The sequence below is a fragment of the Larimichthys crocea genome, chromosome XVII, assembly GCF_000972845.2.
Source record: "Larimichthys crocea isolate SSNF chromosome XVII, L_crocea_2.0, whole genome shotgun sequence".
NCBI lineage: Eukaryota > Metazoa > Chordata > Actinopteri > Sciaenidae > Larimichthys > Larimichthys crocea.
Genome location: NC_040027.1, coordinates 18,382,535 through 18,410,121, shown reverse-complemented (window position 1 = coordinate 18,410,121; position 27,587 = coordinate 18,382,535). Strand labels below are relative to the sequence as shown.

General features: G+C 39.0%; 5 protein-coding genes across 9 annotated transcripts in view; 2 read left to right on the top strand and 3 right to left on the bottom strand.

Annotated features, from left to right (window-relative positions):
• The window catches only part of atf6 (activating transcription factor 6), a 30,540-nt gene extending 28,321 nt beyond the window's left edge, over nt 1–2,219 (top strand). Inside the window, exon 16 of the mRNA XM_010730227.3 lies at nt 406–2,219. Within this exon, the coding sequence (XP_010728529.3) occupies nt 406–602 (197 nt within the window). The 3' untranslated portion in view covers nt 603–2,219. The remainder of the gene's footprint in view (nt 1–405) is intronic.
• On the bottom strand, nt 1,828–11,591 carry olfml2ba (olfactomedin-like 2Ba). Its single transcript, XM_019279556.2, has 8 exons — nt 11,161–11,591; nt 10,770–11,033; nt 10,407–10,514; nt 8,665–8,826; nt 6,131–6,359; nt 4,726–5,790; nt 3,875–4,051; nt 1,828–3,783 (listed from the first exon to the last, which is right to left on the bottom strand). The coding sequence occupies exons 1-8, from the start codon at nt 11,326–11,328 to the stop codon at nt 3,170–3,172; spliced, it is 2,787 nt and encodes a 928-aa protein (XP_019135101.2). The 5' UTR covers nt 11,329–11,591; the 3' UTR covers nt 1,828–3,169.
• A 303-nt stretch (nt 11,592–11,894) lies between these two features.
• On the bottom strand, nt 11,895–17,147 carry LOC104918499 (torsin-1A-interacting protein 2-like). 3 transcript variants are annotated; one of them, XM_027290519.1, is made up of 9 exons: nt 17,001–17,146; nt 16,097–16,174; nt 15,866–15,991; nt 15,695–15,742; nt 15,470–15,550; nt 14,882–14,923; nt 14,367–14,528; nt 13,700–13,846; nt 11,895–13,373 (listed from the first exon to the last, which is right to left on the bottom strand). In XM_027290519.1, exons 2-9 carry the CDS (start codon nt 16,128–16,130, stop codon nt 12,589–12,591), a joined length of 1,425 nt encoding a protein of 474 aa, XP_027146320.1. In that variant the 5' UTR covers nt 16,131–16,174; nt 17,001–17,146; the 3' UTR covers nt 11,895–12,588. The 3 variants fall into 3 exon arrangements, with proteins under 3 accessions (XP_027146320.1, XP_019135104.2, XP_027146321.1); XM_019279559.2 differs by having other exon boundaries at nt 15,866–15,982; nt 17,001–17,145; XM_027290520.1 differs by lacking the exons at nt 14,367–14,528; nt 14,882–14,923 and having other exon boundaries at nt 17,001–17,147.
• A 35-nt stretch (nt 17,148–17,182) lies between these two features.
• LOC104918456 (torsin-1A-interacting protein 2) lies at nt 17,183–21,601 on the top strand. 2 transcript variants are annotated; one of them, XM_010730225.3, is made up of 9 exons: nt 17,184–17,376; nt 18,176–18,298; nt 18,408–18,569; nt 18,859–18,945; nt 19,123–19,209; nt 19,301–19,420; nt 19,528–19,656; nt 19,740–19,769; nt 19,865–21,601. In XM_010730225.3, the coding sequence occupies exons 1-9, from the start codon at nt 17,328–17,330 to the stop codon at nt 20,650–20,652; spliced, it is 1,575 nt and encodes a 524-aa protein (XP_010728527.3). In that variant the 5' UTR covers nt 17,184–17,327; the 3' UTR covers nt 20,653–21,601. The 2 variants fall into 2 exon arrangements, with proteins under 2 accessions (XP_010728528.3, XP_010728527.3); XM_010730226.3 differs by lacking the exon at nt 18,176–18,298 and having other exon boundaries at nt 17,183–17,376.
• Nucleotides 21,602–23,034: 1,433 nt separating this feature from the next.
• Nucleotides 23,035–27,483, bottom strand: LOC104918498 (cell wall integrity and stress response component 4). Of its 2 annotated transcripts, XM_027290517.1 has the most exons (13): nt 27,323–27,483; nt 26,734–26,935; nt 26,483–26,631; nt 26,247–26,338; nt 25,738–26,137; nt 25,554–25,616; nt 25,359–25,421; nt 24,778–24,861; nt 24,573–24,664; nt 24,391–24,452; nt 23,605–23,760; nt 23,456–23,496; nt 23,035–23,337 (listed from the first exon to the last, which is right to left on the bottom strand). In XM_027290517.1, exons 2-13 carry the CDS (start codon nt 26,933–26,935, stop codon nt 23,233–23,235), a joined length of 1,509 nt encoding a protein of 502 aa, XP_027146318.1. In that variant the 5' UTR covers nt 27,323–27,483; the 3' UTR covers nt 23,035–23,232. The 2 variants fall into 2 exon arrangements, with proteins under 2 accessions (XP_027146318.1, XP_027146319.1); XM_027290518.1 differs by lacking the exons at nt 26,247–26,338; nt 26,483–26,631; nt 26,734–26,935; nt 27,323–27,483 and having other exon boundaries at nt 25,554–26,001.
• Between the last annotated feature and the right edge of the window lie 104 nt (nt 27,484–27,587).

Below are 27,587 nucleotides of genomic sequence, written 5' to 3'. Positions count from 1 at the left end.
GAATTATTATTTCTTTTCATCATGCATGTCCTGCTCTTGTTTAGAGCTGTTTTGTTTATCTCCATGAAAGAGAAATCCAGTATGTGACTCATTTCTGGACACCATCTGTAACGTGGCCTCCATCCGTGCTCCTTGCGGTTCTCAGTCCCCCTGACTCAAACTCAGACAATACTCCTTTACACTCCCAACATACTCCCTTATCACGTTTGTCTGACAAAGAGTCTGCCAGCAATGACGACTGATGAATACAGGTTGGCAAGCAGTATTTGTGTGTTGAGTTGATTTAAAGCTTTTGCTGTGGTATAAATCAGAACAAACATATAATGAAAAAAGTAACTTATATATTAATGATTATTGATGCATTGAGAACTAACAAACTTCTGTTTTCCTTTCCTGCCATTACAGACAGCATCATAAGGGACAAAGAGTACGAGGTGATGATGCAGATTGACTGTGAAGTAACCGACACCAGGATCCTCCACATCAGGTCCTCCACCATCCCACCTTTGCTCAGGGTCAATCGCACAGACACGTTTTACCAGCACTCTCCGACTGAGAACCAGGCTGCACCTCCTGTCGGTGTGCTCATGGGGTCTGCTTAAGATCACCAGCAGCACCCGAATTACTCCTCCACAAAACCCAAACAGAACATAAGACCTCAGTTAACACTTCTGTATGTAAAGCATATTTAAAATCTGGTGTCCTCCTGCTGACTTTATGATTGTGATTTAGAGCAATCCAGTCATCACAATACAAAGAAAGCTCAAACTGTCACCACCAGTCAGCCACATTCTTTATCAGGGCTGATATCTGGAGGTCTGTAGCTCCTTGTGTGGGCAACATTGACTCCCTGTAAACGCCCCACATATGACTAATTGCTTAGTGGCAGGGGGAAAAGCATTGAACCCTGAGTCACCTCATCATAACACGAATACTTTTACCCCATAACAGCTCTCCTGAAGTCTGTTCTTTCTTTTTTGCTTCTTAATTTCGGAACAAACTGCAAAGCCAGAGGAGAAAACTGAAAGTGATTACACACGCAAGATTAATCTCACAGGGAACTTGCATAATTAAAAACATATGTGATATCAATGTTTAGAAGCACAACATATTCTGTTTGTATCTCTGCAAAATGGGGTGCTGTAATAGTTTCTCTTACTCATAAGAGAAAATGGTAATTTTATTAGTAAGAGATGCCAGATTGATTACAGTACATGTGGCAATAGAGGCATTCAGTAAACTCAGGAAGTCAGCTGATCTGAAGGCTAGCAGGCTAACCACTATGTTGCTGGGTGGTTTCCATTAGTTTAAGGGTTTTTCAGGTGCTCTGTTTTTAGCACTGTATGGATGAAGAATTTTCTGTTCTTAATTTCTTGGGTCTTTTGCACTGTGCTTCTCAGATTCAGATATTTATTTGTATTATTGTTCAACAGTAATGCCAACTCCTGTGGTGTGATACAGATATTTCAATTCTCCTGTCAAGATTTATTTTTCTTTTCTCTTTCTGTCTGTTTTGTGGGAACATTTTATTTTGATATACTACAGAAAACTAAATGACATATTGTATATATAGTAATAGGCAATGGATTGGAAGGAACATGTGGTAAATGTTATTTTGTGTCAGAAAAAATGTATCTTTATCAAATTCAAAACTCGTGCTTTAACCATCAAGCTGAAAACACAGATGATTGACATGGAACCACTGGTAAAATACGTATTTGAGTCCTGACTTCTCCGTCCACAGGCTAAATTGCACTTTTGTTTGGTGCACTTAAGCCTCTATTAAAGTTTCAACTTACTGGGAATTCTTTTTTTTTTTAAACTGTGACGGAGTTGTACTATTTGATACATTTTTAGTACTGATTTGCACTATGAATGCAGAACCTGGGTGTAGATGGCTTTTTATATTAATGTCTGTAAACTTATTTTGACTACCTATAATCATGAATAAAATGTTAAATAAGAAATTATACATCATCAAAATGGATACTTTTATATATGTTGTTAAAACAACATCCTTCTGTGTGAAAGTGCATTTCTTTTAGCTACGTGATTGTGCAGATGGTTGTGTTTTCGCTCAACAGATGCCCATAAAAATGTTCAGAAAAAACATGCCATCTGCTTGTGTTTTTTTAAGCCAAACAAACATCTGTGTGTGTAATTTCTTCCCCTTTTGGTTTCAAGAATATATTTGATTCACAGCAATGTTTTCACTGCTTCCCAACGGTACTTATTGAAGTGACAAAGCAAGAGTAAAACTGGGGTTTCCTTTATAGTTTTTTTGTATTCTATTATGTGTATAAACAATAATAAACACTGGATTTTCTGTAACTATATACTTCTGTGTGCATCATTTAGGCTGTTGGGAAATCCTATAACTGCATTATTTCATTTTTTTTCAACAAGTATAATAGATGTTACTGGGTATTTTCTTCCACAGTAACTCAATTTATGCCCAGTAAGAGTAAATTATAGGCTTTACTCTCTGTATGTCTGTATTTATGGTTTCTCTTTCTATCCTTCTTCATCTGCCTAGTTGTATTCTACCCTTACAGTCTTCACGTTGAATTAGTCAAATAAACTGTAATTAAAGCTACTGTGATTAGCCAAACAAAGAAGACATTAAGCATTTCTGAAACTTTATTGTAGTCTCCTCAGAATAGTCTGATATGGAGGGAGTAAGTGCTTTCACAAGACAACAGAAATACCTGTGATATTATGTGAAGAGGACCTGTGGCATATGATGCAAAGAACATTTTAATACAAAATATCGTGTATGAAACAGAAAAATGGAATTTGTCCACATAATTTGGATAGTTGTCCAAACAGCATGCTTCTATGAACTGGTTGTTTATGTCAATTGTTAAAGTGTTATTTGACAAAAAACTATGACTTTCTACATTTATGTATCTCAAAGGGCTTTTTTACAGTATAACAATATATACAGTACAACTTGATGTGTTGACTGAGGAATCAAGCTCATCATTTCATTTATTTCATGTAAAAAAAAAAAAAAAATCGTGATAAGAAAACAATTTAGTCACAATATACTGAAGTACATTTGTACATCTGGCCCCCATTTGTCCCAAACTAAAGGCCATATGGACTGATCTACAATCCATTCAAATTATAGAATTAGCTTTTTAAAATAACTACTGTTAAACCCTTACTAAGGGTCTACATAAGCAAACTTAATGTCATATGTGACTTGGTGTCCATTGTCCCACGCATATAAAACACCCTCTTTGGGATTGTAGTCAATCTGCGTGGTGTAGGTGTAGTTGTTGGTGAAGGGCATTCTGGGAATCATCTGAGTATTTGTGTGGGTGTCGAAGGCATATTCCAGGTTAGCGTCTCTTTGGTTGTAGCTGTCAACAGCGTACAGGACGCCGCATATGATGAAGCAGTTTCCATATTGGTTTCTCTTGAGGCCAGTTCTCCAGGTGGTCTCCCTCTGCATGCTCAGGTCTGATGGATTCAGTCGACTCAGAACAACAACTTCCTGTAAGAAGCCCTCATCATCCAGTGCCGGGTAGACGATCCACAGGCCACTCTCGTCCACAGCAAAGTTGACGTCTGAGTGACTGCGCCACTCCCAAGGTGATGACGTCTCCTCAATCAGAGCATCGTGCAGCATGGTCCAGGCGGCTACGTAACGCTGACGCAGGTCATACTTAATGACGTCTCGGGAGAACGCGCGGCTGAAGTAGAAAGCCCCATCGTAGACCACGTGGCCTGTACCAATCCAGTTGTAAGGAAGCTTGTATGAGTTAGTAAAACGACCTAGATGGGATGAAGAGGAACACAGAATGATGAAATTCATCGTAGCAAAAATAAAAGAGGCATTTGTAAAAGTATGATTAGTGCCTCTTACCTCCTTTAAAAACCTCCAGGTTGCGGAACTCCAGAAGATTATTTCCATAGTAGAAGTTTGTAACATAAATTTTATCATTCTCAGACTTTGGATCCTTCATCCATGCTCCTTCATTCCTGCCATAGGTGTTGTGAGTTATTGGCTCTGAGATTGTTGCCAAAGTATCCTTACACTCCCCTATGAAAGAATAAGAGAGCCACGAGTGAGGATTTAGAAGCAGTTTAACATCATCCAGACCTACATCCAAACGTCTGAAAATAATTAGAGGCTTTTGTTCTAACCAGCTTGAATCACGGAAAGGGTGAGGTTGCCACAAAGGACTGAGCACTGAATTACGAATTAAAAGTTTAGGGATAGAACAATATCAGCTTCATATTTTTTTTTAAATAAATAACATTTTTCATAAGAATATCAAAAGTTAGAAGAGGGATGGCAATGTTGTTGGTCCTGTTGGTCCTAACTGAAATATCTCAAAAACTATTCGATGGATAGCTATGAATTATTGTTTTCAATTGAGATTCATGTTCCCCAGAGGATGAAGCCCACAGACAGATCTCCTGACTTTTCCTCTTGCACCATAATGAGGTTGACATTTCTAGAAAAATATCTCAGCAACTACTGGATGGATTGCCGTGACATTTGGTACAGGCATCAATGAATATGAATCCTACTGACTTTGGTGAACTTTGGTTTATAACCAAACACCTACAAAGAGCCTTGTACCTGTAACATTGTACCTGCATAACATTAACATGTTTAGCATGCTGACATTAAAGATGTGTAATAAGGACAGCCTCATAGAGGCACCGGCATTGCTATAGACTCGCTGTCTTCAAATTCCCTCAACTTACCAGGCTTTCTTCTAGTAGATTCCTCCTGCCTTTGCATTGGCTCGTCTAATTCCCGGGGTTCCTCTGCTCCCTCTTCCTCATCCCAGCTGATTTTGTATTTCCGTTTTTTACCTTCTACCTGCCTGGCAGTGGTGGTGGTGGTGGTGGTAGTGGTGGTGGTGGTAGTACTAGTGGTGGTGGTAGTACCGGTGGTGGTGGTGGTTGAAGAAGAGGTAGTCACAGGTGTGGTGAAAGGCGCAGAAGTGTGGAGGGACAAAGTGGTCAGTTTCTGTGTAGTAGGCGGCAAAGTTGAGCTTAAAAAGAAGGTGGATTCAGTTTCTTCCTCTGGTGTTGTGGTAGCAGCCTGTGTGGAGGTAGCTGTTGTTGAAGCTGCTGTGGGTTGTATTGGTGTTGAGGTTGGTGCAGCATAGGTTGTGATGGTCATAGTGGAAGTTGGTATGGTAGTTGACGGCTCTGTGGCTGTGGTAGAAGCAAGTGTGCTTGAATGAACTGCAGTACTGCTGGGTATGGTTTGCATTTGTTTTTTAACCTTAACTGTAGATGTTTCCATCATGGTGGCTGGTATATTTCTTGTTGTGAATGCTGATGGGATTTCCATTGTGGTCTTATTTTCAGAGGGTTGGGTTTCGTTTCTTGTAGCTTCGGTTGTTTCCTTGGCAGTGGTGCTTAAAGAAGTGTCAGCTGGTTCAGCCATTAAAGGGATTGGCCACTTAGTGATTCCAGCAGTGACTCTTTGAGTAGTCAGAGGTGCATTAGTGTCTATGGTCCTGGCTTTTTGTGTGGTAGTGGTTGGGACAGATGTGGCTGATGTCTCACTCTGTTTATCTACTGATGTGGTTCTAATTGTATTGATGGACTCATTATGTGTTTCTGAAGTGTGCTCAGTTTCTTTCGGCTTTGTTGACTGGCTGGTCTTCTTGGTATCGTGCAAAGGACCTGTTGTCCTTGGTCGAAATTGTCTTGGTCCTGCTCTCATCCTGGGGCGAGGGGCTCTGTGATGCAGAAGATTCTCTTCAATGAAGAGGTTAATTGGGCCATCACCACTGAATCCATGATACTCAAAAACTAAAAAAAGGAAAGCGAAAAGATTTGGTCAAATAATCTGAGTGCTAATTAGCAGTGCCAACAGGATTAAACCAATTTGTAATTATGTTGTGGCCACAGCAGTTGATAGGACAACTCTTTCAAAAGCGTTTGTGACTCACTTTAATATTCTAACATCAGGTAATGTAATGCAATTAATAATTTAAATCGGTTATGCTGTTTCATGGTTAGCATAGTCTGGATGTATTAGGAAAAATGGAGAGTATACTTAGAAAGAAAAGCTGTGAATTAGATGATCACTTGACTATCACAATACTGTCTCTGCTTCTGTCCTTAAAGTTGACTGAGGGTTTGCACTTACAGTTCTCTCCAGGATCCCCATCATCTGCAACCATCGGATCTGGTTCAGATTTATAAAAAGTCATTCCTCTGATGATCATTCCATTGGGGCTAGTCTTTGACACCTGAGAAGCCTCGTTGTTAGCCACGTTTCTGGGAGTCACCTGAGGTTTGATCTCAATGATCTGAGCAGAACCATCTGTCTTTAGGAAGGATGGATTGTTCCCAATAAACTTCTCCTCATACTTTTTCTGTTAGTGGAAAGATGGATAGAAAAACTTCTATAAGGCAAATATATAAACCATCCAGTATGATGAGACCAGTGCATTTGTTTGTATTACTAATGAGATTTAGTGTCACATATGAGAGTGAAAATTGCTGTTTTAGGTGCATGTTTATCATACCAAGAAAAGAACATTAGAGCTCTCTCTGCAAACAATTGCATTTTATTATTTCTTAACAGGAATGAAACAAACTTAATCTTAGGCACATTAAGAGAAAACTAACAAAGTTCATTTCTGTGTTTACTTTTGGGCACATCACTACAACAAACCAACCAAGACACAAGAAGAAATCAGATTATCAGACAAACCAACAGTTTACCCAGATTATCTGAACCACTCGGGACATTATCTGACTTTTTTTGTGGTGGACCCATATTTATATATCTCAATTCAATTAAAGTGGTCAGTAAAATTTTATTATTACTAATGGAAATAAGGGCCAAAGCTACAAAGTGCAACCCAAGTTCTGAATTATAATTTAATAAAAAGGGAAAGCTTTAATCCAAAATTTGTTTTATTTTAGTTTCAGTTCTCAATATTAACCTTGTTTTTGTTCTTCTTACAAGTGCTCTTGCAAAACATATTGACATAATAAATCACTTGAAAGTGAAGCTCAGGTCCACCCAACACTGCTGGACAGGCTCTCCAGTTTTTATTAGAGCCCTCATGGATGAGGGCCCAGTGGCACAGTCACTGGTCTGAGGGCTGATATTGTCCACAATCCACTGCCAAACATTCCAATTACCTCGATAACATTTTTGGTTCTCAATCATGGAGACGACTATGAGGGAGTTTGTGGAAAGAACACATAATTGTTCTTTTTGTTTTGAGGCAACACAGGACGTAATAAATGGAACATGTGAATCCAATAACGAATTTTATACGTGTTCCTTTCCTAAATCTCATTAATTCAATCAGAGCCTTCACAACTGCTTTATATATATATAATAATGTATGGCACCGGTCACATCTCCTCATTCAACGTTTTTTCTTTATCTTTATTATTTTCTTCATTGTTGATTAGCAGTGAACACAGCAAAACTATCAAATGACACATATGGAATTAAGTGGTAATTAAGTGTAAACCAAACAAAATGTTTTTTTTATATTTTAGATTCTTTGAAGTAGTCACCTTCTACTTTGATGACAGCTTTGCACACTCAACAACAACTGTTTTCGTAGTAGACTGCGTGAATCAGACCTTCATAGTCGGATTGCTGCAAAGAGAACACTACTGAGGGAGACTAGCAGGAAGAAGAAGAGAACTGTTTGGGCCAAGAAACACAAGGAATGGACTGATGAGTCAAACGTTCTAAACGCTCGGTCTTTGTGAGAAAGTGAATGGATGGTATCTGCATGTGTGGTTCCCATTGTGGATCATAGAAGAGGAAGTGGGATGGGGTGTGGTACTTTACTGGTGACTCTGTTGGTGATTTATTCAAAATTCAAGGCACATTTAACCAGCATGGCATTTGGCACAACAGGACAATGACCCAAAATGCACCTCTGGGCTACGTAAGGGCTATTTGAACAAGAAGGTGATTAATAAAGTGCTGGTTCAGATGACCTAGCCTCCACAATCACCCAACTTAAACCCAATTAAGATAGTTTGGGATGAGTTAGAGCAAGTACCTCATGAAGCTGCCTGAGTGAATCCTAGGAGTGTATAAAGCTGTCATCAAAGCGAACTTTAATTAATTAAATATTTTATCATCTAAAATATAAAACATATTTTGCTATTCCTGCTGTTTACACTTTTTTATTTACCACATAATTATATATGTGTTATTTTATAGTTAGCTTCAGTGTTAATCTAAAATGGAGAAAATAATAATAAAGAATTATAAATATTATCAAATTATAATACACTGATGGAATGAAATGTGTGAAACATAAAAGTTGTGCTTGCACTTTGATTTGCAGATATTAATTAGTCAGTATTTACAAGATTTATCTGGTAAGTACAAATAATTATTACATAGCTTTATTTACTTTCTTTTTAGCTGTTAGCTATCATTAAAAGCAAAAATGAGAAGTGAACAATCACTTGAGTCAATAATTACTTAGTACATACAAAGTACTACGAGTTACTACACCTAAATTATGTGTTATGTCATGGGCCTAACTAAAGGAAAATAGTACCAATAGTTCTGAACTACGTTATTATAGTGCAGAATAATAAAGAACTGCCAATACCACAGACTAACTTAACCCCTTTCTTTACCTCTACATAACTGACCCCATCTGATGAAAGTTAAGATGTGAAATTTACCTCTGAGTTTCGATATACTGCAGCTCCGTTGACCTCACCGAGTCTCTTCTTGTCCTGATGCCTGTGGGGAGGAGAGGTGGGTGGGCTTTCAGTCACATCTGCCTGGGTCGGAGGGTTCTCCTGGGGCCTCACCACATCCGTGGTATTGTTCAGAGACACGACCTTCATGCAGTCATGCAACAGATCGAGATATTAACAGAAATACTCTGTATGGTTTTATGGAAAATAGGCTGCAATGATCAGCAGTCTTAATCACTAACAGAAGGAAAAAGCTGAACTTGAGAGCATCTTGAGTCATTAATAGGCCTTTTACACAGTAGAGATTTTCACTTGTTATAATAGGAAAAGCACAAGTGCTAGTAATGACATAAAGGATCTCTCCGTTCTATTCAAGTGCCCCAGTAAGCCACGACAGTGAGACAGTGAGCCAGCACGAACAATGCCAGGACTCTGAAACTGACACAATTAAATGGAATTCAGCCACTATTCATTTTATTTCCACCTGTGCTTTTCTCATTGTGGCCTGTCAAATTATCTCCTATGGAAAAGACCTTTGCTGAAACACTATCAGTGCACTAGATGCTCATCTCCTTTAGACTTTCCAGAATGCACTTTAAAATGCAATGCGTATATTTGTGTATATAAGTGACATCACTGCACTTCCACTTTTACAACTGACCTTTTCGCATGTCATAGCGGGGGACAGCTGACACTAATAAAATCAATTATGGACGCGCTTGATTTACACATTCATTTCATTAACTGCAGCTGTGTTTTCCATGCCAAGACAAGTCTGTGAAAAGGATCATTTCCGAAGCAATGCATCCATTGCCCAGACATTTTGTACACCGCAGCTTTCTAACAGCATGCAGGCACAATATGTTGTACGTGATGCTGTTATTAAGAGCCGCAGGTCACTGTGCCTTATCAAATCAGTGTTTTAAGTCCAGTTTACTCAGTGATTCAGTACCAAAAGGGAGTGAAACAAGCAGTTTTAGCTTATTGGTTATAATCTGGATGTCACAACTGATTGGAACAAGTTTAACTGAGGGAGCTCAAGTCTCAGCCAGCAGCTGTTAACAGTTGTGAGAAGTCCAAGAAAGTGTGGGATGGAAGGATTCTGATCTAATTTCATCTTCAAATCCAGTCCTTGCAACTTGTTCCAATTAAGATCTTTTTTTTTTTTTAATGTAATGACTAATAATGCACCAATGGTACATTCACACATGTTCTTAGTCATTTTGGATAATTAGACTCTTCTCTATCTGGGCACGTAACCCTGGAGTTAGTTTTGTTGCACCTGTTTGGGCGGGGCAACTTTATGATTTATGATGTTTATGATTCATTTAAGTACATGTTCATTTCCTACCTGACCACATCTTGAAGTTAAAGAATTCATACATTTGAGCTGGCACATTTAGTTACATAAAAGTACTATTCTACATAATTTAAGATAAATTGGGTTAATAGTAAACATTATTTAATAATTTCTTTTAAACTAATCTATTAATGGAAAGAGGATCAAAGAAGGTGGATAATAATAATTTGGAAATTATAACAGCTTCTTTTAAGAAGGGTTGAACATAGAAATTTCCACCTGAGATGATATGCCTGATTACTCATCTAAACACTGGCTGAAAGTCAGTTTTATTGGACCCACTGAATCCAGAAACCAGCAGTACAAACACACCTGCTACCACCAGTTTGTGTGTGCCAAAAAAAAAGGAAGCTCGTTACTATACCTTTTCAATGTGTTCCATGCGATGCAAGAGCTTGTTGGTAACTGAGTGGAGCTTCAGTAGGTCCATGCCATAGAAGGAACCCTCCAGCAGCTCGAGGATGGTGGAAAGCTAGAATGATGAAGTAGATTCCGTCAAAAGGGCTTACCAATTCAAGACACGCCATGCGTAAAATAGGCCTATCCACAGCCCATCCAAAGCGCATGGGTCTGAATTTGATCAAACGTGATATTCCGTGCCCTCAGTGATCCAGGCCTCGCTATAAATCACCGAGCAAAGACAGCAACCTTTAGCCTGTTGGCTCTGACGCATGGGGACTATTGAAAGCTCTAGTATGATTGGGAAACGGACGGAATGAAACTTCACCTTGACATTCTCTTTTCCAGCTTCCCTAAGTTTTTTCAGCCTGAACTCTCCCTCGCATGGGTTGACTGCTGACGGAGGAGCGATGCAGGCGCACTTGCACTGTGGTCCAGATGTGATAGTCTCCACAGTGTAGAAGTCCTGCGCTGCGGCGCTCCCTTCTTCTATCCGCCGGCAGGCGCTCCTGCTCAGGGGTCTGACAACACATTTACACCGACAGTCAGAGCCTTCCGAGAGGGCTTTCACTTTGTCATAATCACCCAGCAGCTACAAAGAGAAGAGGACGAATGTATTTTCCACCACGCTCAATCAAAAACGTTTGAATTTTTACGCACGAAATAATGAAATGTCCATAAAAAAACTTGAAATAAATAAAGGGGTTATTTCTCCCTACCTTAGAGAGGATGTTCTCCTGGCCATCCATCTCCTCTTGCAGCATGTCATCTTGCTCTGCCTTGCTCTCGAACTGTGACCCGGGGTCTTCACCCCGGGTCTTTGGCGCTGCAGAGCCGCATGGAAAAAACGCACAGCACACTACGATGATAAAGCATAACTTATACATGTTGTGAGGCTCACAGAGCGACTAAAAAAGAAATAATCTTGCAAGTGTGCTGGCAGGCACAGCCTGTCACCAATTAATTTAGCTGCCAAGAAAATGTCATAGCCTGCTTCTGGCTCCAGAATTAAAAGAGGTTTATCCAGAAGTGTCGTCAGATTGGCGAGATTAAGCTTTATGGCGCGATGTCATCTTTTTCATTGTCACCGTGATTGTGAGTGGAGAGAAAGCGCGCAGCCTGTGAAGGAGCAGCCGGCATCTGCTGCAGGGGCAGCAGCGCTGACAGGAGGCGGATCTGATCAAGCTGGCAAGGAGGAGTTGAATTGCTGCAGACGACTCTTCAAAACATGATGTGCAGCACAATTAATGTTAATGTTAAGGCAGAGAAGTTTCAGTCAGACCTTTAAGTTATCTATAAGATTCAACTTTAAGGTTATAAAGCATAATTTGAGTCCAAACTCAGCAGCCTGTTGCATGATTTGATGCCACTCACAGCAGCAAAGCATCAGCTGCGGTTTTGCTGCCCTCTAGCTGCAGCAGTCTTCACTGCAATGACAACAAATAAAGCACTGTACAGTAATTTACTTGTTTATTTGTACTTTAAGGCACATTCAATTTATGCACATATCTTTAATCAAACGTGTTCCTTTAGTGTGATACATGTATTTAAAAATGGAGCATGGTAATATCAGTTAAGGCGTGTGGTGCCGTGTAGATTGGAGATGGACATTTGTCATTAAAAATAATAATCCCTGTGTTGTGATACCAAAAGAATAGGTCTGGCCTATACATCATACATATCTGTATCATTATCCATAGAAGAACATCGCACATATCTGTATCATTATCCATAGGAGAACAATCTTACATTAAATAACTTTTAAAATTTGCACAATCTGAAGTAGTTTCAATCAAAATTGCACATACACTGTAAAATCCACAAACCCCCAGTTGAATCGTTCTTTTACTTTGCAATTTGTCTAAAATTACATTTAATCAAAGTATTAAAACAAGAGAGTCTCGCTCCCTTTATCTTAAATATTTTTACACGATAAAAGTCCAAATAAAAGTTTGCAAATACCCAATAGCCCAACCTTACTAATCCCTAAGGGTCTACCTGATGCCTTCATATGTAGTGAGGTTCAGAGTCTGTGCCCAAGAAAACTTTGAAACTCAGAGTGAAAACAGTAAGTCTCCCAGTGAGCAAGCTGATAGACAGGTGGTGAGTTTAGAGTTTGGGCTAAATGTTAAAATTAGATTGATTATTCATGTCCTATTATATTCGCATCCTTCATGTCCTATCCTTTCTTCTGTCGTGACAGGCAGGATGAGGTGAGAAATACGACTCCACAGTCCACCGTACTTGTCAAGGTCCATCCTGTCAAAAGACACAGGGTGGTCATGAGAGAGAAACTTATTCTGAAGGTGGTCGTCCACCATCTCCTCCACAGCACTCAGATGACTCTCGGCAGGAATCTCCTTTTCTTCCCCCAGCAGCACTGTGAAGATCAGAAATGTCTTCTTGTAGGCGGCGTTCTCGTGGTCGCAGTAGCGATAAAAAATAAGGGTGGAGCCTGGGGGCAGCTCTTCAAAGCGATGGATGATGGCCACAGGTGTGTTTCCTTCGAAAGCTCCCTGCAACTTCCTGTCAATGTCCAATTTGACCTCGTCGCTGTCCTGGCTAGCTTTACTGGCTCCATCGATGTCAAGGACTGAGGCGTTGAAGGCAGACGAGAAGGCGGAGGCAAACCCCTGAGCCAGGCAGTGCAGTGTCTTCTCGGCTCTGACGCCCGCAGTCAAGATCAAACTGACTGGCTCTGTGGGGTGGGCTGTCTGGAGGTGCCTCATCAGGTGGATCCTGCTCCTATTCCAAAGCTCAGCACGCTGGTTAGGGAACCTGGTCTTTAATTTATCCATCTCCTTGAGGAATTGAACTGTTGGTCTCCAAATTTCAATCTGAGGTGGAGACTCAGGTTGGTAGAAATGGTTAATAGCAGCTGCTCCCACGATGGCAACAATAACCATAACCACACTCAGGTATCCGATAATTCCTATGGAGAAAAAACACATGCGTTGTCTCAATCAGTACTTTATTTAATGTTCATGGCTTCTTTATTTCTTATTCCACAACATGCCTGTACAATGAAATGCAAGCTGTACTCCATTTATGCTACACAAAACGCCTAAAGTTTTTTTTTTTTTATCTATTTATATATAATTCATTAGTTATTTAGAACTAACATACAATTTTAGAGAATCAGACAGGTGTCATGGTCTTCTGTTACTTTATATAAAGTTTACACATGTCATCACCATGACATGACATTAAAACAAAACGAAGAGAAGATGAAACAAAAGTGAAAAGTAACAAGATTACCTCCAGGACTTCTAGTATCCACTGGATCTGGAGGTTCAATAGTCTCCTGAGTGGTAGGGCCAACTGTTTCAACCTTATCTGAGATTTGTGGCGTTCCTCCCTGTGAGGAGGTTTCGTTCTTCTGTATATACGGACCACTTTCATCACCTGACCAATAGGAGAAAAGAAAAAACACAGATAAAAGCAAACTAAACAAACACTTCAACCACTAAAGTCACTTGTGAATCTACATGCTCCCTCCATGGTGGGAAGCCGGCGAGGGAGCCCAGTTTTCAACTGTTGCCTTTAATATCAGAGGATAGGTTCACAAAGTAAAAAGTCCATCTAAAAACCTTAAAGCTTAAAGCTGTTTTAAAGCTGAGACAAATGACACTTATTGGAGGTCTGTAGCAAGCTTTTCCAAAGTGAATAACATATGCTTGCCCTGGCCCTTCAATAAAATGAATAATAATGTCTTAATAACTTGTCAAAATTACAGTAATATAGTATAGTATTCCAGTACAACTATCATGACTGTGGGAGCAAGAACACAAAAACCACCACACTGAATAAATGATTGGTTCAAGAAATTCACTTTTGATTTCTTCTTGGTTATGAATGTTTGTCTATGAAGGACTATTTGATAGGAATAAAACACACTAAATGAAATGATGGTAAAACTACTTACTTTTGACAACAGCCTGCTCCTCTTCTTCACCACTGTTATTTTCAGCCTCTGTGTTTGTGTCTGTGTTGTACGTGTTTGAAGTTTCTTCAGTTACATTGGATCCATTTTCTTGGTTATCCTCACTTCTCTGCTGTTGTGTTGGCACTGGAGACAAAGGATCGTCTGAAAGAGGCAACATATTCTCAATCAAGTATCATCTACGTCAGGGGTCTCCAAAATGTTCCACAAAGGGCCGATGTGGCTGCAGGTTTTTGTTCCAACCAACCAAGAGCACACAGTTTGACCAATCAACTCTCTGAAGACTGAGATCAGTTGATTAAATGAGTCAAGTCTGGTGTGCTGCTGTTTGGTTGGAAGGAAAACCTACCGGCCCTTTGTGGAACAGTTTGGACACCCCTGATCTACGTTATAGTCTGACTGAATGACAATTGTTTAATTTTCAATTTCTTCGTACTATTTGACTATTTGACAGAAATGAATGGAACCAAAACACTGATATTATTCTATTTACTTACTTTCATCCTCCTCCTTGTCTTCACCATGGTCAGTTTCAGCCTCTTCGTTTGGGGACAAAACAAATTTTGGTTAAGGTGAAACAGAGACCATAAACAATTGATTCCGTAAATGCAAAAACACATCTGGTAACGACAGAGGTCTACGGTGAATGGATTACTTTTGGATTCATCTTGCTTGAATAGTTTAGATAGACAAATGACACTTGTTAAAGGTCTGTACCAAAGTGAATAACATATACTTGCCCTGGCTCTTCAAGAAGTGTCGATATAATGAATACTAATGTCTTAATAACTTGTCAAAATTACAGTAGAAAAACTCATCTGAAATATCTTTGCCTATCAGGAAGGAACTTTATGATAGAGGCTAAATGACTAAATGTATTTTCAGATCTATTCCAGATCAGGTTTGTTTACAATAAGTTTAAAAGAAAAAAATGTAGGTGACTCATTACAACATAGAAGAGATGTGGGGTTCTTTTTCCCCCACAATTCACTTTTGATTTCTTCTTGGTCATGAATGTTTTGTCTATGAAGGACTACTTGATAGGAATAAAACACACTTGATGAATTGATGGTAAAACTACTTACTTTTGTCAACAGCCTGCTCCTCTTCTTCACCATTGTTATTTTCAGCCTCTTTGTGCGGGGACAGAGATGATGAAGCCGAATCTTAGGTAACGTGAAACAGAGACAATAACTGATTAATTAACTTTTCTGAAAACTTTGGATTTCTTCTTAGTCATAAATGTTTGTCTATGAGGGATTGTTTGATGGAAATGAAACACAAAAGATGAAATGATTGTATTTACTTACTTTGAACATCAGGCTGGTTCTTGTCTTCGGCCTTATCATTTTTAGGGTCTGTGTTTGTGGACGGAGACACAACAGAGGCCACAACTGATTAATGCTGCAGTAGGTGCAGAAACACATCTGGTAACAACAGGACTGTGTTGGATTAGTTTTGATCTCGCTTGAATAGTTTACCTTCTGTGTGCTTCTGCTTTTCATTTCGAGCATCACCGGCATCTTCCAGTTTGTTCTTGTCACTTTCAGGGACATGATCCATATTTGGTGACTCTCGTTGACTGTTGACTTCTTTTGCTGTAAAATCTGATTTTTGAAAACGTAAATAATGACACATCAAGTAAATATAAACGACTTCTGAAAATAAAATAAAAAAAACTGATATCTGGTCTTTCATAGTTGTTTCAGTACCTGGTGTGTGCTGATCGGTGACGTGCTCTGCCATGTCTTTGAATGGGAGCCGGGCACTTCACTCAAGATGGTTCAAAGCTGCATACAAATATGAGTACACAACATTTCTTTTGTTAGGACACAAGAATATTTATTTATTTTGGGAAAATTCGCGTCACCTTCATAGTGATATTATAAAACTGCTTACCGGTGTTTCGGTTTAACAAGTGACCGTGTTAACTGGCGCCCGTTAGCCGAATGTGTCTGTGGTTGTCGTAGTTAGGATTAACTATTAAAAAAAAAACCTGAAGAGAAGCTATCAAACAAGACACCAAAGACGAGAGGTGTGTTACTGACATTGTAACGACACTGAGAAAAAAATGACAGCTACGTATCTTCATGTTTTTAACTGCTGTCGTAACTATGACAACCACAGACGGTCACCAGTTAACAGGGTCGCTCGTTAAACCGCAACACCGGGCAATATATCGACAGGGACAAGCTGCTTTCCTGACTCTTTAAACAGAAAGTGAAACTGTCAGAATAAAAACAATTAACAGTCAAGCTTAGAGTGACAAACACTGAACTGTTTCGATGCGTTTGCCGAATAATATTTGTCCAATATGTGTCCAAAACGTCTCTGTTGTCACTCTCCCGGTATCAGTGACAGTTAATGCGCAATAGCAGAATGCAGCCGACATTAATACACATTTCCTCCTGTGATATATCAAAATGTCAGTCCACGGCATGCATCATACATGATTGATCAGCTAACTACTTCGCAAAGATAACGACAGACAGTTTAGCTCGGCTAGTGACAGATGCTACTTTAGTCAAACAATACACGGCGTTCACCTGTAATAACTGCCTTCGTGTGTCTGAATTATAATCAGTTTAAGTGATCCATAATTCTTAGCAAACATACCTTCGACACTCCGTTCAATATGACCAACATAGCGCCCTCCTTATCTTTATTAGCTACGTGTATGACAGGGTCGGAGTTCTCTCATGATAAAGCGGAACCTTCAGCAGTTCCTGTGTTTGTAACAAGATCACCATCCGGAACCTTTGGGTAGCACTTGCTTATTTCCGGAGACCGGATATCGCCGTCGCAAAAGAGTTCCCCTGTCAGTTTGAGGAAGACTTGTGTGTGTGTGAACGCGATGTTTCGTCGTTTCCTTTAACTGCTGCGTTTTGTTTTTGTTTTGGCGTCTCGCTGGAATCCTAACTGGATACTCTGACGTTTGAGAATATGGAGTCTCGCCCTGTGAGACGGTCGCAAAGGCAGTCCACCAGTAAAGGTGAGGAGACGGACCGCTGACGACCAGTTAGCTTAGCTTTAGTTTCTCTGAGAGTTTAACAACAAACCTCTCTGGTTTGTGCTTTAACTAATGTAGGCTGACCGTATCAGTGTACACTATTCTCAGATTATGAATCTTTATGTCAATCTGTAGGAGTTCTTAAGCATTTTATTTAGGAAATATTCCGGCTGACTCTTCAGTCCGGTGTTTCGGTTTAATAGGCGACCGTGTTAACTGGCGACCGTTAGCCGTTGAAACACGTAGATACGTGTTCTGTTGGAAAAAAAACAAACATTGTAACGTTAATGAAAATTATAAAAAATAAATAAAAGTGAAAACAAACAAAGCGGTATTGACGAGGACAGCGACGTATCTTCCTGTTTCCAACGCCTGTCGTAACTACGACAACCACAGATCCGTTCGGTTGACGCCAGTTAACACGGTCGCTTGTTAAACCGAAACACCGGACACAAACTCTTTGAGGACAGGACTCGTGCCACGAAAACAGTTTCGTTTCAGTCTGCCACTGGCCTCTTTAACCTTTACCCCGCCTGACACTTTTCTCTCACCCTCCACCCCTAGACCCTACACCTTACGTTGACGTAAGATCTGCTGACAAACCTTTTACTACACCTCTTCGACTGCTTCACTTTGATAAATATCTTGCACACTACCTGTCAAACACTTTGTATATTCCTGCACAAACTAGACATCTCATTTGAAAATATTACATATATTTACATTTTTATTCCAGTCTAGGCTCACACACTGAATAAGTCTCTCTCTCCTCCTTACTTAGTAATGATTATTGAGCCGACTGTCCGGAGACCAATAAAGAGGCCCAGAAAGAATTTAGAAAACCGAGCTCCTGCTGCAGCGGTCAATGGTTCCAAAGATATGGAGACTGGCTCTGAGGATGAAGGTTAATAGTGTTTAACTATTTACAACAAGAGCTAACCCTCAGTCTGCTTTTTGTCTTTTTTTTTTTTTAAGGTAGTCTAAGAAACAGACTTTTATTTTCCCCTCAACAGATTCCCCGAGCAAGAAGAGTCGTAAGGAGACTGGGAGAGAAGAAGTTGGCGGCGGTGAGAACAAGATGGATGTTCAGGAATCAGCCGAACATGTGGAGGAAAATGGAGAGCAAGAAATTGAGGATTCCTCTTATAACATTCATCAACCAGAAATATGCCCAGGTTAGGACTGCAATTAATACTTTCATTATCTATCTATCTATCTATCTATCTATCTATCTATCTATCTATCTATCTATCTATCTATCTATCTATCTTATCAGTAATTTGCTATATTGCATATTGCTTTAAGTTTATGCAATAAACTTAAAGCAATATGCAATAATGTAAAGCAAGCAATGCCAAAATGTAAATGCATTGTGGCATGATTGTCTGGAACAGTGGACTGTGTGTCCACCAAAGCAGATGTTATGCATGCTTTTATAAAGGTCTTTCTCTCCATATGAATCAGGTGCCGGTGGAGATGTGAATTTACTCCCTCGTGTAGCGCTGGGTGAACGCTACAAACCCAGTCATGCTGTAAATGAAGCCAAGACAGGTAGGATAATGCTATATGCTCATCTAATGCATGCAGGTGCTCTCAGGTCACACACACGGTTGTATTACTGTGACATAAACCCTTGATTCATATGATTTCTGGTAGCCACTGGACCTAAACACAGGCACTTTGATTAGTTTGATTATGTCATAAAGGTTTTCTCTCTGTACGAATCAGGTGGCGTCAGTTCTGTGAATTTCTCCACTCGTGTAGTGCTCGGTGATTGCTGCCGACCCAGTCATGCCAAAAATGAAACCGAGACAGGTAGGAAAATGCTGTAGCTTCACTTTGCATAGGAGTAATAACATCGAGGGAGGATAATGCAGTTGTTCTAATTTTGCTCATTTGTTTTCAGTAAAACCATCGAATAAAGGACCTGCAGCTCCCAAGACTGCCACGCAAATCAGATCAAGACATAGGATCACGACAATGGAAGAGTACAGGAAGACAATGGAGGCCGAACCCAAGAGTATTGGTACTGTCGACATTTTTATTAAGCCAGATTTTGTTCAGCACCTGTTCATTGGATTTACAGCTTCAGAAATGATCAAATGTTTACAGTAATTTCTGCCTCATCTTTAGGTAAACCACAAGTTAACCACTATGCCCCAAGCATGTATCCAGCCTCGTCGAAATCCTGCGCAACGCGGCAAATTGCGAATAACATTCCGACACAGAAGAAAACTGAACAAAAATCTCACAAAAAAGCAGGTATTCAACTGAATATTAAAGTCCTTATCAACATCTAAGGTAGATTTGACATTTCTTTTAATGAGATTTTCTATTTTTTGAAGGGATAAAGGAAACTGACGTCAAGAAGAGAGGTAAGCAATAATAATTTTAATGACTTTATCTTTACACACAGAGATACTTCTTCTACATTATTTGCCATTTGACTATTGTCTTGTGTCATTTCCAGGATGCATGTGGTATTTCTGGCGTTTTGTCCTCCTGGTACTGCTCAGTACTTCTGCCTTCTTGCTGGCATACATGATCATTCCCATATTTCAAAGGACTGCAGATAGTGTGAAGCATCCACCCAGAGTTGTAGAGCCAGAAAAGTTTGCAGATCACTTGACTCTTCTTGAAACTCAGTTCCCCAGTCAGCGGTCTGACTTATGGAAGAGGAGCAAAATCCACCTGGAGAAGCACCTCAATACAGCCCATCCCACAGAGCCAGTCAGTCTGATCTTTACCTCTGGCCTCAAAGCTGAGAAGACACTGAAGTGCCTGGCTCAGGGGCTGGCCTCCTCCTTCTCATCTGCCCTTAACGCCTCCGTCCTCCACATCGACGGAGCCAGTAAAGCCAGCCAGGACAGCGATGAGGTGAAGCTGGATGTCGACAGCCAGTTGCAAGCAGCTTTTGAAGGAGACAAACCCGTGGCTGTCATTCACCGCTTCGAAGAGCTGCCTCCAGGCTCCACCCTTATTTTTTATCGCTACTGTGACCACGAAAGTGCAGCATACAAGCAGGTATTCTTGTTGTTTACTGTGCTGCTGCCTCAAGATGAAATTGAGAATAAGCAGAGTCTGAAGGAGGTGGAGGAGGCTGTGCAAGATTATGTTAAAGCAAGGCTGGTGGGCTCCGGCAACCAAACGGCCTTCAATGAGATGGATGCTGACAAGTACGGTGGACTGTGGAGCCGTATCTCCCATCTTGTCTTGCCTGTGGTGTCTGAGAAGGAAGTGGAGCAGAAAGGATGCTGATGAACAAAGCTGGCATCAAAAAGGAAGTCAGGGATATCACTTTGGACCAGCCTGATCCTTCTTGACACTGTGCAGGAGCTGTGATGCAGAGACGTAACATGTAGATGAAGTGTGTGTCCTGTTATATTTCAAATATAGACTTGCTTTGTTTGTATTAATCTCTCTGTGTAAGAGACAAGATTGTATTCAAGCTGCAGTCCAATGTTGATGATTCAGGTTAAATGCTCACAAAGATGTCCAGCACTGAAGTTTTTTTTACACATGTGTACATGTACAGGCTTTCCATAAAGGATGTGACGGTGATGTTTCACCACCAATTCATATACGATTTGTGTCCCTTCATTTAATTCTCTTTTGTACATGATTGGTTTGGCTTTGCACTAAAGATGTTTGATTTTGCTTCAAGTATCCATTTTATCAACAATACTGGCTTTTATTAAGATAAATATTTTATATTCTGTGTTTTTCTGAATGTGTATTTTTGTTATATACTGTATCTTTACTAGATTTAAATAATTTTTGATAGCTCTGTACATATATTGGATATAAAAAATGTTTGTTTTTTTGCACCTGTTGTACTTGCAGTGTTGTCAACTTAAAAACAAACAGGTTCTCACTAAGTGATTTGAATTTGTAAAAAATATTTTGACTAAATATTAGTCAGCAAGTCACAGAATGTGCCTTAAACACCCAAATGGAGAAGATCAGACTATATTTAAAAAAATAGCAACAGACTCATCAATCATTTGTTTCTGTATTTTGACAACATCACAACTCAAACAAGGTTTCTTGTAGACAGATTTTTGCAAATTTAAATGATAAAATACTGAAAAGTGTTCTTTTTTTCATGTGATACAGTTCATTCCTCTGATGTTATCCCTCTGAGATGGATTTTGTTGTGCTTATATGAACACATGTACATTTTAAATAAAGATTATTTTGATATGTCCCACAGTTGTGTTTCTTCATGTTATGCCTATATTTGTATCGGTGGGAGAGGAAGTAGAAGTTGTCCTCTAGTGACACCAATCACTGTGGACTTCCTCGTGTAGCCACCTAAAAGTCCCACCTATATAAATCAATTTGTTCAAGTGTACAATATAGTGAGCATGTTCTCTAGGCGATTTACTTTAGTGTAAGGCAGCCCTTTCCTTTGGTGGTAAGGGAACATTGTTTTATGTGGCTAAAACACCTTTTCTGCTGGTCCTGTCTGCAGCAGTGCTTTGCTCTACTTCTGTGCCAGGACTTCTGTCTGCTTCTCCAAAGTGGGAGCACGCTGATATCTGTCTACTGTAGATAACACACTGACTATGTATAAGTACCTCATACAACCCCACTTGAACTGAACTTGAACTGTCACTTTTAGATGCTGCAACATCGTCAGTGTTGTTCATAGAAACAAGGAAGTCAGTCATTTGCTAGGTGGTTAGTTCTTCCTCCTTCTTGGAGAGGATTAATAATTGGGGCAGTTATTAGTTAGTTATTACAAATATTCGGTTCTATTCTTTTTCTGTAAACAACTGTGATTTACACTTTAACAATTTCTGTTTTGGAATTAAATGGCAAATACAAGAAACAGATCTCTGTGTAGATTTGCCAGTATTGATATAGATATCCCACCTACTGCATTTCAAGGTCTAGAAGTTTAGGTAGGTCATTTATGGCGATCTGTAACACATCAAACCAAATTTGTTCACATAGTCACCATATCGCAGTTGTTTTAGACTCTCAGTGCAGAACAAAAAGGGAGTAAAATTAGATAAAGTTGTCGTAAAGAAAAAGGATATGACCCAGGGCTTTAATGAAATTAAAAAAGGAAAAGCAACAATTAAAACTCAGCTGAATTCAGTCAGTCAGTGAGGATTCATATTTATATTAATATTTAATATATGTAGTTGTATATGATGTTTGATGTAAGTATACTGAGATAACGTATGGTACAAAGGTTATATATTTTCAACTTTAATCATGTTTAAGGAAATTGAATAAATGATCTCTCTCATTTCATACTGATGACTCACACATTATATTCATCCTTACACACTGAACTTCAACATTTCCATGGCCTCATACTCTTGGCATCAACAACAGGCTGAAAGAAGGACATTCCACACAGTTACGAGAGCATGATCACAACACTTAAACATTCCCGCACTGATCACTGTCCCTGGCACAAGGAGATACAAAAATATCGGAAGGTGTAATATGAGCAAATATTTACAGTTTCACCTTGATGACAGGCGTGGTTGATTTATTAAACTTCCTTGTAAATGAAAAAAACCCTTAGAGATGTTAAACATTAACCCTGGAACATTATCCAGTCTGTTTTGTCTGACCGTTAAGACATAAATTAGACAGTGTAGCATTTTTAAATTAGGTGGCTTTATTGTTATTTTGAAGTTTTGACATTACTTTTGGCTCATGAGGCACCAGGCGGTTAAACACAACTTTACATTATCAACACAAATTTTAATAAAATTCACAAAAGCAGCAATTTGCAATCAATAATCCAAAAGTGCGTGACGACATAGATTAATATATAACACAACTGTGAATCAAAGTGCCAGCACGTCTTCATTTTTATCCTTTAAATATCCCAAAAATGATAGCTGCAGTGAAAATCATGGTTCCAACGTCGAATATTAATGAGACAGCAATAACAATCACTTCGCATGCACTGAGCTCCTGAAATTCAGAGGTGCGAGAGTGAAAGACAGGCATGACCTTGCATTTTTTTACTGTAATGCATGATTTGCTAGATGTGAAAAAGTGTTATCAAAACATGATTTGGACAGGTCCTCACCTTTTTTTTCTGTTGCCTCCATTTCACACTATGTGACCTCCCTGTAAAAGAAAATAGTGAGCGATATAATTTTGTTCACCATAAGGTTTCCATATTGTATTTTATGCAAGAAATGATATACAAGCAGTTTAATACTACGAGTTTTTCACCTAGTTGTCTTATCCCCAGTTTTGTGTTCTTGTAAACATTCAGTATGAAGACCCAAATTACAAACAGGAAAATCCACACTACGTAAGCAATCATCACTCTGGGAAGCCAAGACTCTTTCCGTTCAATCTCCAAAACAACCATGACGACGACAGCAGCTGTGTGTAAAACAGATGTTGAAATTAAAATAAGCAATGGCAACTATCTGAAGAGATGCGAGCTGTGACATTGATTATCTCTGATGTTTTAAAGCAATAGTTTGACATACTGGTGTCTAATAATGATTTAAAAAATGCCTCCCAAAATAATTATCTTTAAAGGACCCGTGCTAGCATGAAGGAGACATTATACCATGGCCACAAAACAGGTGAATGACACATAAGGCCTGAGCATACATACATACTTCAATAAGTGGTCTGTGTCTCTACATCAGAAGTCCAAAATAGATAGGTGTGCACAACCATATGATGAGAATAGGACCAAGCAAGGGGAGTACGGCTCAAACATACAGTGCACAAAACAAACATCCATTCTTTTGGTTTTTATAGTGCATGTACAGTCAATGTGTACAGTCAATGTACTTTTCTGTACACAAATGTTGTGCTTTTTTTTGTTGCATAGATGAAAACTCATTTGGCCACACAAACTGTACACTGGCCTTTACACACAGAAAGACAACCCAAATTTAAAAAAATGTCAAACTATTGCTTAAAAGATATTTAACAAATCTTCTCACTGAGCAAATAAATGCAGTAAAGTTTACTACATTAAAATTAAGTAAATCTTACTTATAGGACCGGTATGGATGACTGACAATGACAATTTGTCAGCAAGGTCACACATCTCCTTTCTGAAATAGAACGAAAGAGAAACAAATTGTATATGTTTGTTATATGTATATATATATGTATATGTATATGTATGTTAACATAATAGTCAGGTCAAATATATAAAAAGGAGTTGAACTTACAGTTCATGACTGGGTCCCAAAGGCAGAGAGATGATTATCAGCTCTATTATATTAATCAGTATCGCCACAGACACAAGAGCAACAAGAGTGACCTAAACATACATACACACAGAAGAAGTCACACATAGACACACACATTAAAAATAAGATTCAGAAATTTGGATGTAGATATAAATAAATCTTGTATACCGCTAATATTACTCACTGAAACGGGATCATCCACACAAAACAACACCAGGGTCGATATTTCAAGTGCATAACAAAGCTGACTGCATGTTATCTTAAACACCTACAAAAAAATAAACATTTAATTATCTTAATAAATTTTAATAATTTGTTTCAATTTCTTTTTAAAGGCACCGATACAAAAGCACAGTATAACAAGAACATAACATTTATAGAAAATGCTGTGTTGCAATGCTTGTCCCCAGAGATTTTAAGTTTAAAAAAATGTAAACTACATTTTAAACAATAAAGATATAAAATATAAAATATATATGCACAAAATGCAAACATGAACAGAAAATAAATTACCACTGACACCATTAAAGTTCAAATGTTTATTTTTATTTTTGGTAGGCATTTATTTCTTAAAAAAGTAATTCAATTAAATTTTAACTCTGTAATTACCTCTCTATATTGAGCATTTTTTATTGTTAGTGGCGGTGTCTGCCATTGCAGATTCAACTCACCTGCATACGCACAGGATTTACAGGGAACAACACTGTGTGGAATGAGGGAAGCTAGAAACAGTTGCAACTACAGCACAGTCAACTCGTGCCTTACCGTAATTAGACAACGAGAAAATGGGCCATCAGTGAAGGTAATTGTGAATATATCAGGGATATCCTGAAGAGGGAGAGCATATGAGAAATGTATTTTCTTGTATATATTTTTGCCAACAGTGTCTCACCATGTGACAGTGGTAAGACTACCACGTAACAGCATTTACTGATTGATGTGAGTTTAGAAACAACATACCTCTTTCACGCCCACCAAAAGAACGCTAAAACCCATCATCCCAGTTTCTGCCAGAAGATATTTCTAGAGAAACAATAAAGAGTTGAGTAAATGAAAGCTTTTGAAGTTTATATATTCATGCAAAAATGTATGCACAATATCAGAAGCAATCAAGTACACATTTGTGACCCTCATTACCTCTTACCTTATGTTTGTCCTTTCCTGGAGGAGTTGTACTTGGCTTTGTAGTACTTGTAGGAGTACTTGTTTGAGTACTAGCTGGAGTACTTGTTTGAGTACTTACTGAAGTACTTGTTTGAGTACTTACTGGAGTACTTGTTGGTGTACTTGTTTGAGTACTTGTTGGAGTACTTACTGGAGTACTTGGTGGAGTACTTGTTGGAGTACTTGTTGGAGTATTTGCTGGAGTACTTGTTGGAGTACTTGTTGGAGTACTTGCTGGAGTACTTGTTGGAGTACTCGTTGGAGTACTTGCTGGAGTACTTATTGGAGTACTTGGTGGTAGTGTTGTGGGGTCTGGAGGTAAAACAACATTCACATCCACTCGTTCCCAGAATATGGAATAGCTTTTAACAAATGTGGCTCTGAAACATATAATAGTGTCATTTTTAAAGTATTTTGCTCTGCATTGTTATATTAAATAAAACTGAAGCAGGTCAACAGGTTGACTTTTGGAGGTTTGTGTAGGTATACCTGAAAAATATGTCTAACTCTGCTCCCTCCGCTGTCCAGTTAACCTTGATCAAATTCTTGCCTGTATTGCCTAAATTAGTAACAGCAGAGCCCTAAGGAGATGGACAAACACAAAAACAAATCAAAAAATGTGTTAGCTAAAAAGGATTCAGAAAGCATCAGTGTTAAGTTAACCAGTTAATCAATTCAGTATACTTACTACCTCTAATAGTGATTAAAATAGGATGGTTACTTACTTCTAAATTACTGCACCGTAGGAGTTTGATTTCTCCAGGATTAAGTGGGATAAATTTTCCAACAGGACTGCCTCCGTCCACCATGCCTTTCTCTCGAGCCTCCAACATAAATCCAATGAATTTATGAGATGACTTGCTCTGGAGAGAAACTGGAAAATGATTTGAAGATCATCAGGGCAAAAAGTCAGAAGATGAAGACAGAGTAGTAATAATGTTGCACTTAGTGAATGACCAGTCAGGTGAGTCTATACCTGTAATAGGCTCTTTCCTTTGGCCCAATTCGTAAGTGACCTCAAAGGGTGATTTAGTAGTCTGACGGGGAGAATTTGTCCCATCGCTTCTTCTATGCACAGGTGACATTTTTTTACATGTTTCTTCGTCATTGGGGGCACCATTTGCAAACCCATGCACCTTTGTGATGATGCAAAGGCCAATCAAAGTCCACAACCACATCTGTAAAACAAGTGTGCAGTAGCATTTGTAAATTCCTAAAACAAACATTTCTTTTTAAAAAAGCAGTCCCTGAAGCTAAGTGGTGGAGTGTGTAAGATTTAGAGGGCTCTGATGCATTTTTCGATTGTTACAGCTCTCTGTGCTCAAGCACACTGGCGCTAAATTGCAAGAGTTGACATCATTATACACCATTTCTGGTGGCAGCAGGACACCAACAGAGCTACAATTCCCACTCTTTTCAGCCAAATATGAATGTTAAGTCAGCCTTTTAACCTTATAGCCATTGTTTTATTGCAAATGCAGTTTGCTGGAATACAGAACCAATACAAAGATTATCACTCTCAGAATCACTTACTCACAACAACAGTAACAAGTTTTTTCTCTTACCTTAAAATAAAGTATTGTTGTATACAGCACCCAACACCATGAAACCACAAGTTAAGTTAAAAATTGCTGTTCAAGTCTTAAGGAGAAACCTTAGGAATGTAAGAAAGTAATCCTCCTCCTAGAAGAGTCTGATATGCAGTGTGTGCTCAGGAGCAGGGCAACAGCTCAGTAGAGCGAAGGAGGAAGTTATGATTTCTGATTAAAGGTCAATCTATGTGTACGATTGACCCCGCCTGTGGGAAGAGCTAAAATGATAAACAACATA

What these genes read in the sequence shown, in the direction of transcription:
- olfml2ba (XM_019279556.2), bottom strand. Translation starts at nt 11,328, where the DNA reads ATGTATAAGTTATGCTTTATCATCGTAGTGTGCTGTGCGTTTTTTCCA. An exon ending in CTGGAAAAGAGAATGTCAAG is followed by an intron (nt 10,515 to 10,769) that starts GTGAAGTTTCAT and finishes TCATCATTCTAG; the next exon opens with CTTTCCACCATCCTCGAGCT. An exon ending in TGGGGATCCTGGAGAGAACT is followed by an intron (nt 5,791 to 6,130) that starts GTAAGTGCAAAC and finishes TCCTTTTTTTAG; the next exon opens with TTTTTGAGTATCATGGATTC.
- LOC104918499 (XM_027290519.1), bottom strand. Translation starts at nt 16,130, where the DNA reads ATGGCAGAGCACGTCACCGATCAGCACACACCAG. An exon ending in AAAGCAGAAGCACACAGAAG is followed by an intron (nt 15,743 to 15,865) that starts GTAAACTATTCA and finishes CCACAAACACAG; the next exon opens with ACCCTAAAAATGATAAGGCC. An exon ending in GGATACTAGAAGTCCTGGAG is followed by an intron (nt 13,374 to 13,699) that starts GTAATCTTGTTA and finishes TTTTCTCCATAG; the next exon opens with GAATTATCGGATACCTGAGT.
- LOC104918456 (XM_010730225.3), top strand. Translation starts at nt 17,328, where the DNA reads ATGGAGTCTCGCCCTGTGAGACGGTCGCAAAGGCAGTCCACCAGTAAA. An exon ending in CAAAAATGAAACCGAGACAG is followed by an intron (nt 19,210 to 19,300) that starts GTAGGAAAATGC and finishes ATTTGTTTTCAG; the next exon opens with TAAAACCATCGAATAAAGGA. An exon ending in AACTGACGTCAAGAAGAGAG is followed by an intron (nt 19,770 to 19,864) that starts GTAAGCAATAAT and finishes TGTCATTTCCAG; the next exon opens with GATGCATGTGGTATTTCTGG.
- LOC104918498 (XM_027290517.1), bottom strand. Translation starts at nt 26,935, where the DNA reads ATGTGGTTGTGGACTTTGATTGGCCTTTGCATCATCACAAAGGTGCAT. An exon ending in AAGGAAAGAGCCTATTACAG is followed by an intron (nt 26,632 to 26,733) that starts GTATAGACTCAC and finishes ATCATTTTCCAG; the next exon opens with TTTCTCTCCAGAGCAAGTCA. An exon ending in CAGGAAAGGACAAACATAAG is followed by an intron (nt 25,617 to 25,737) that starts GTAAGAGGTAAT and finishes TTGTTTCTCTAG; the next exon opens with AAATATCTTCTGGCAGAAAC.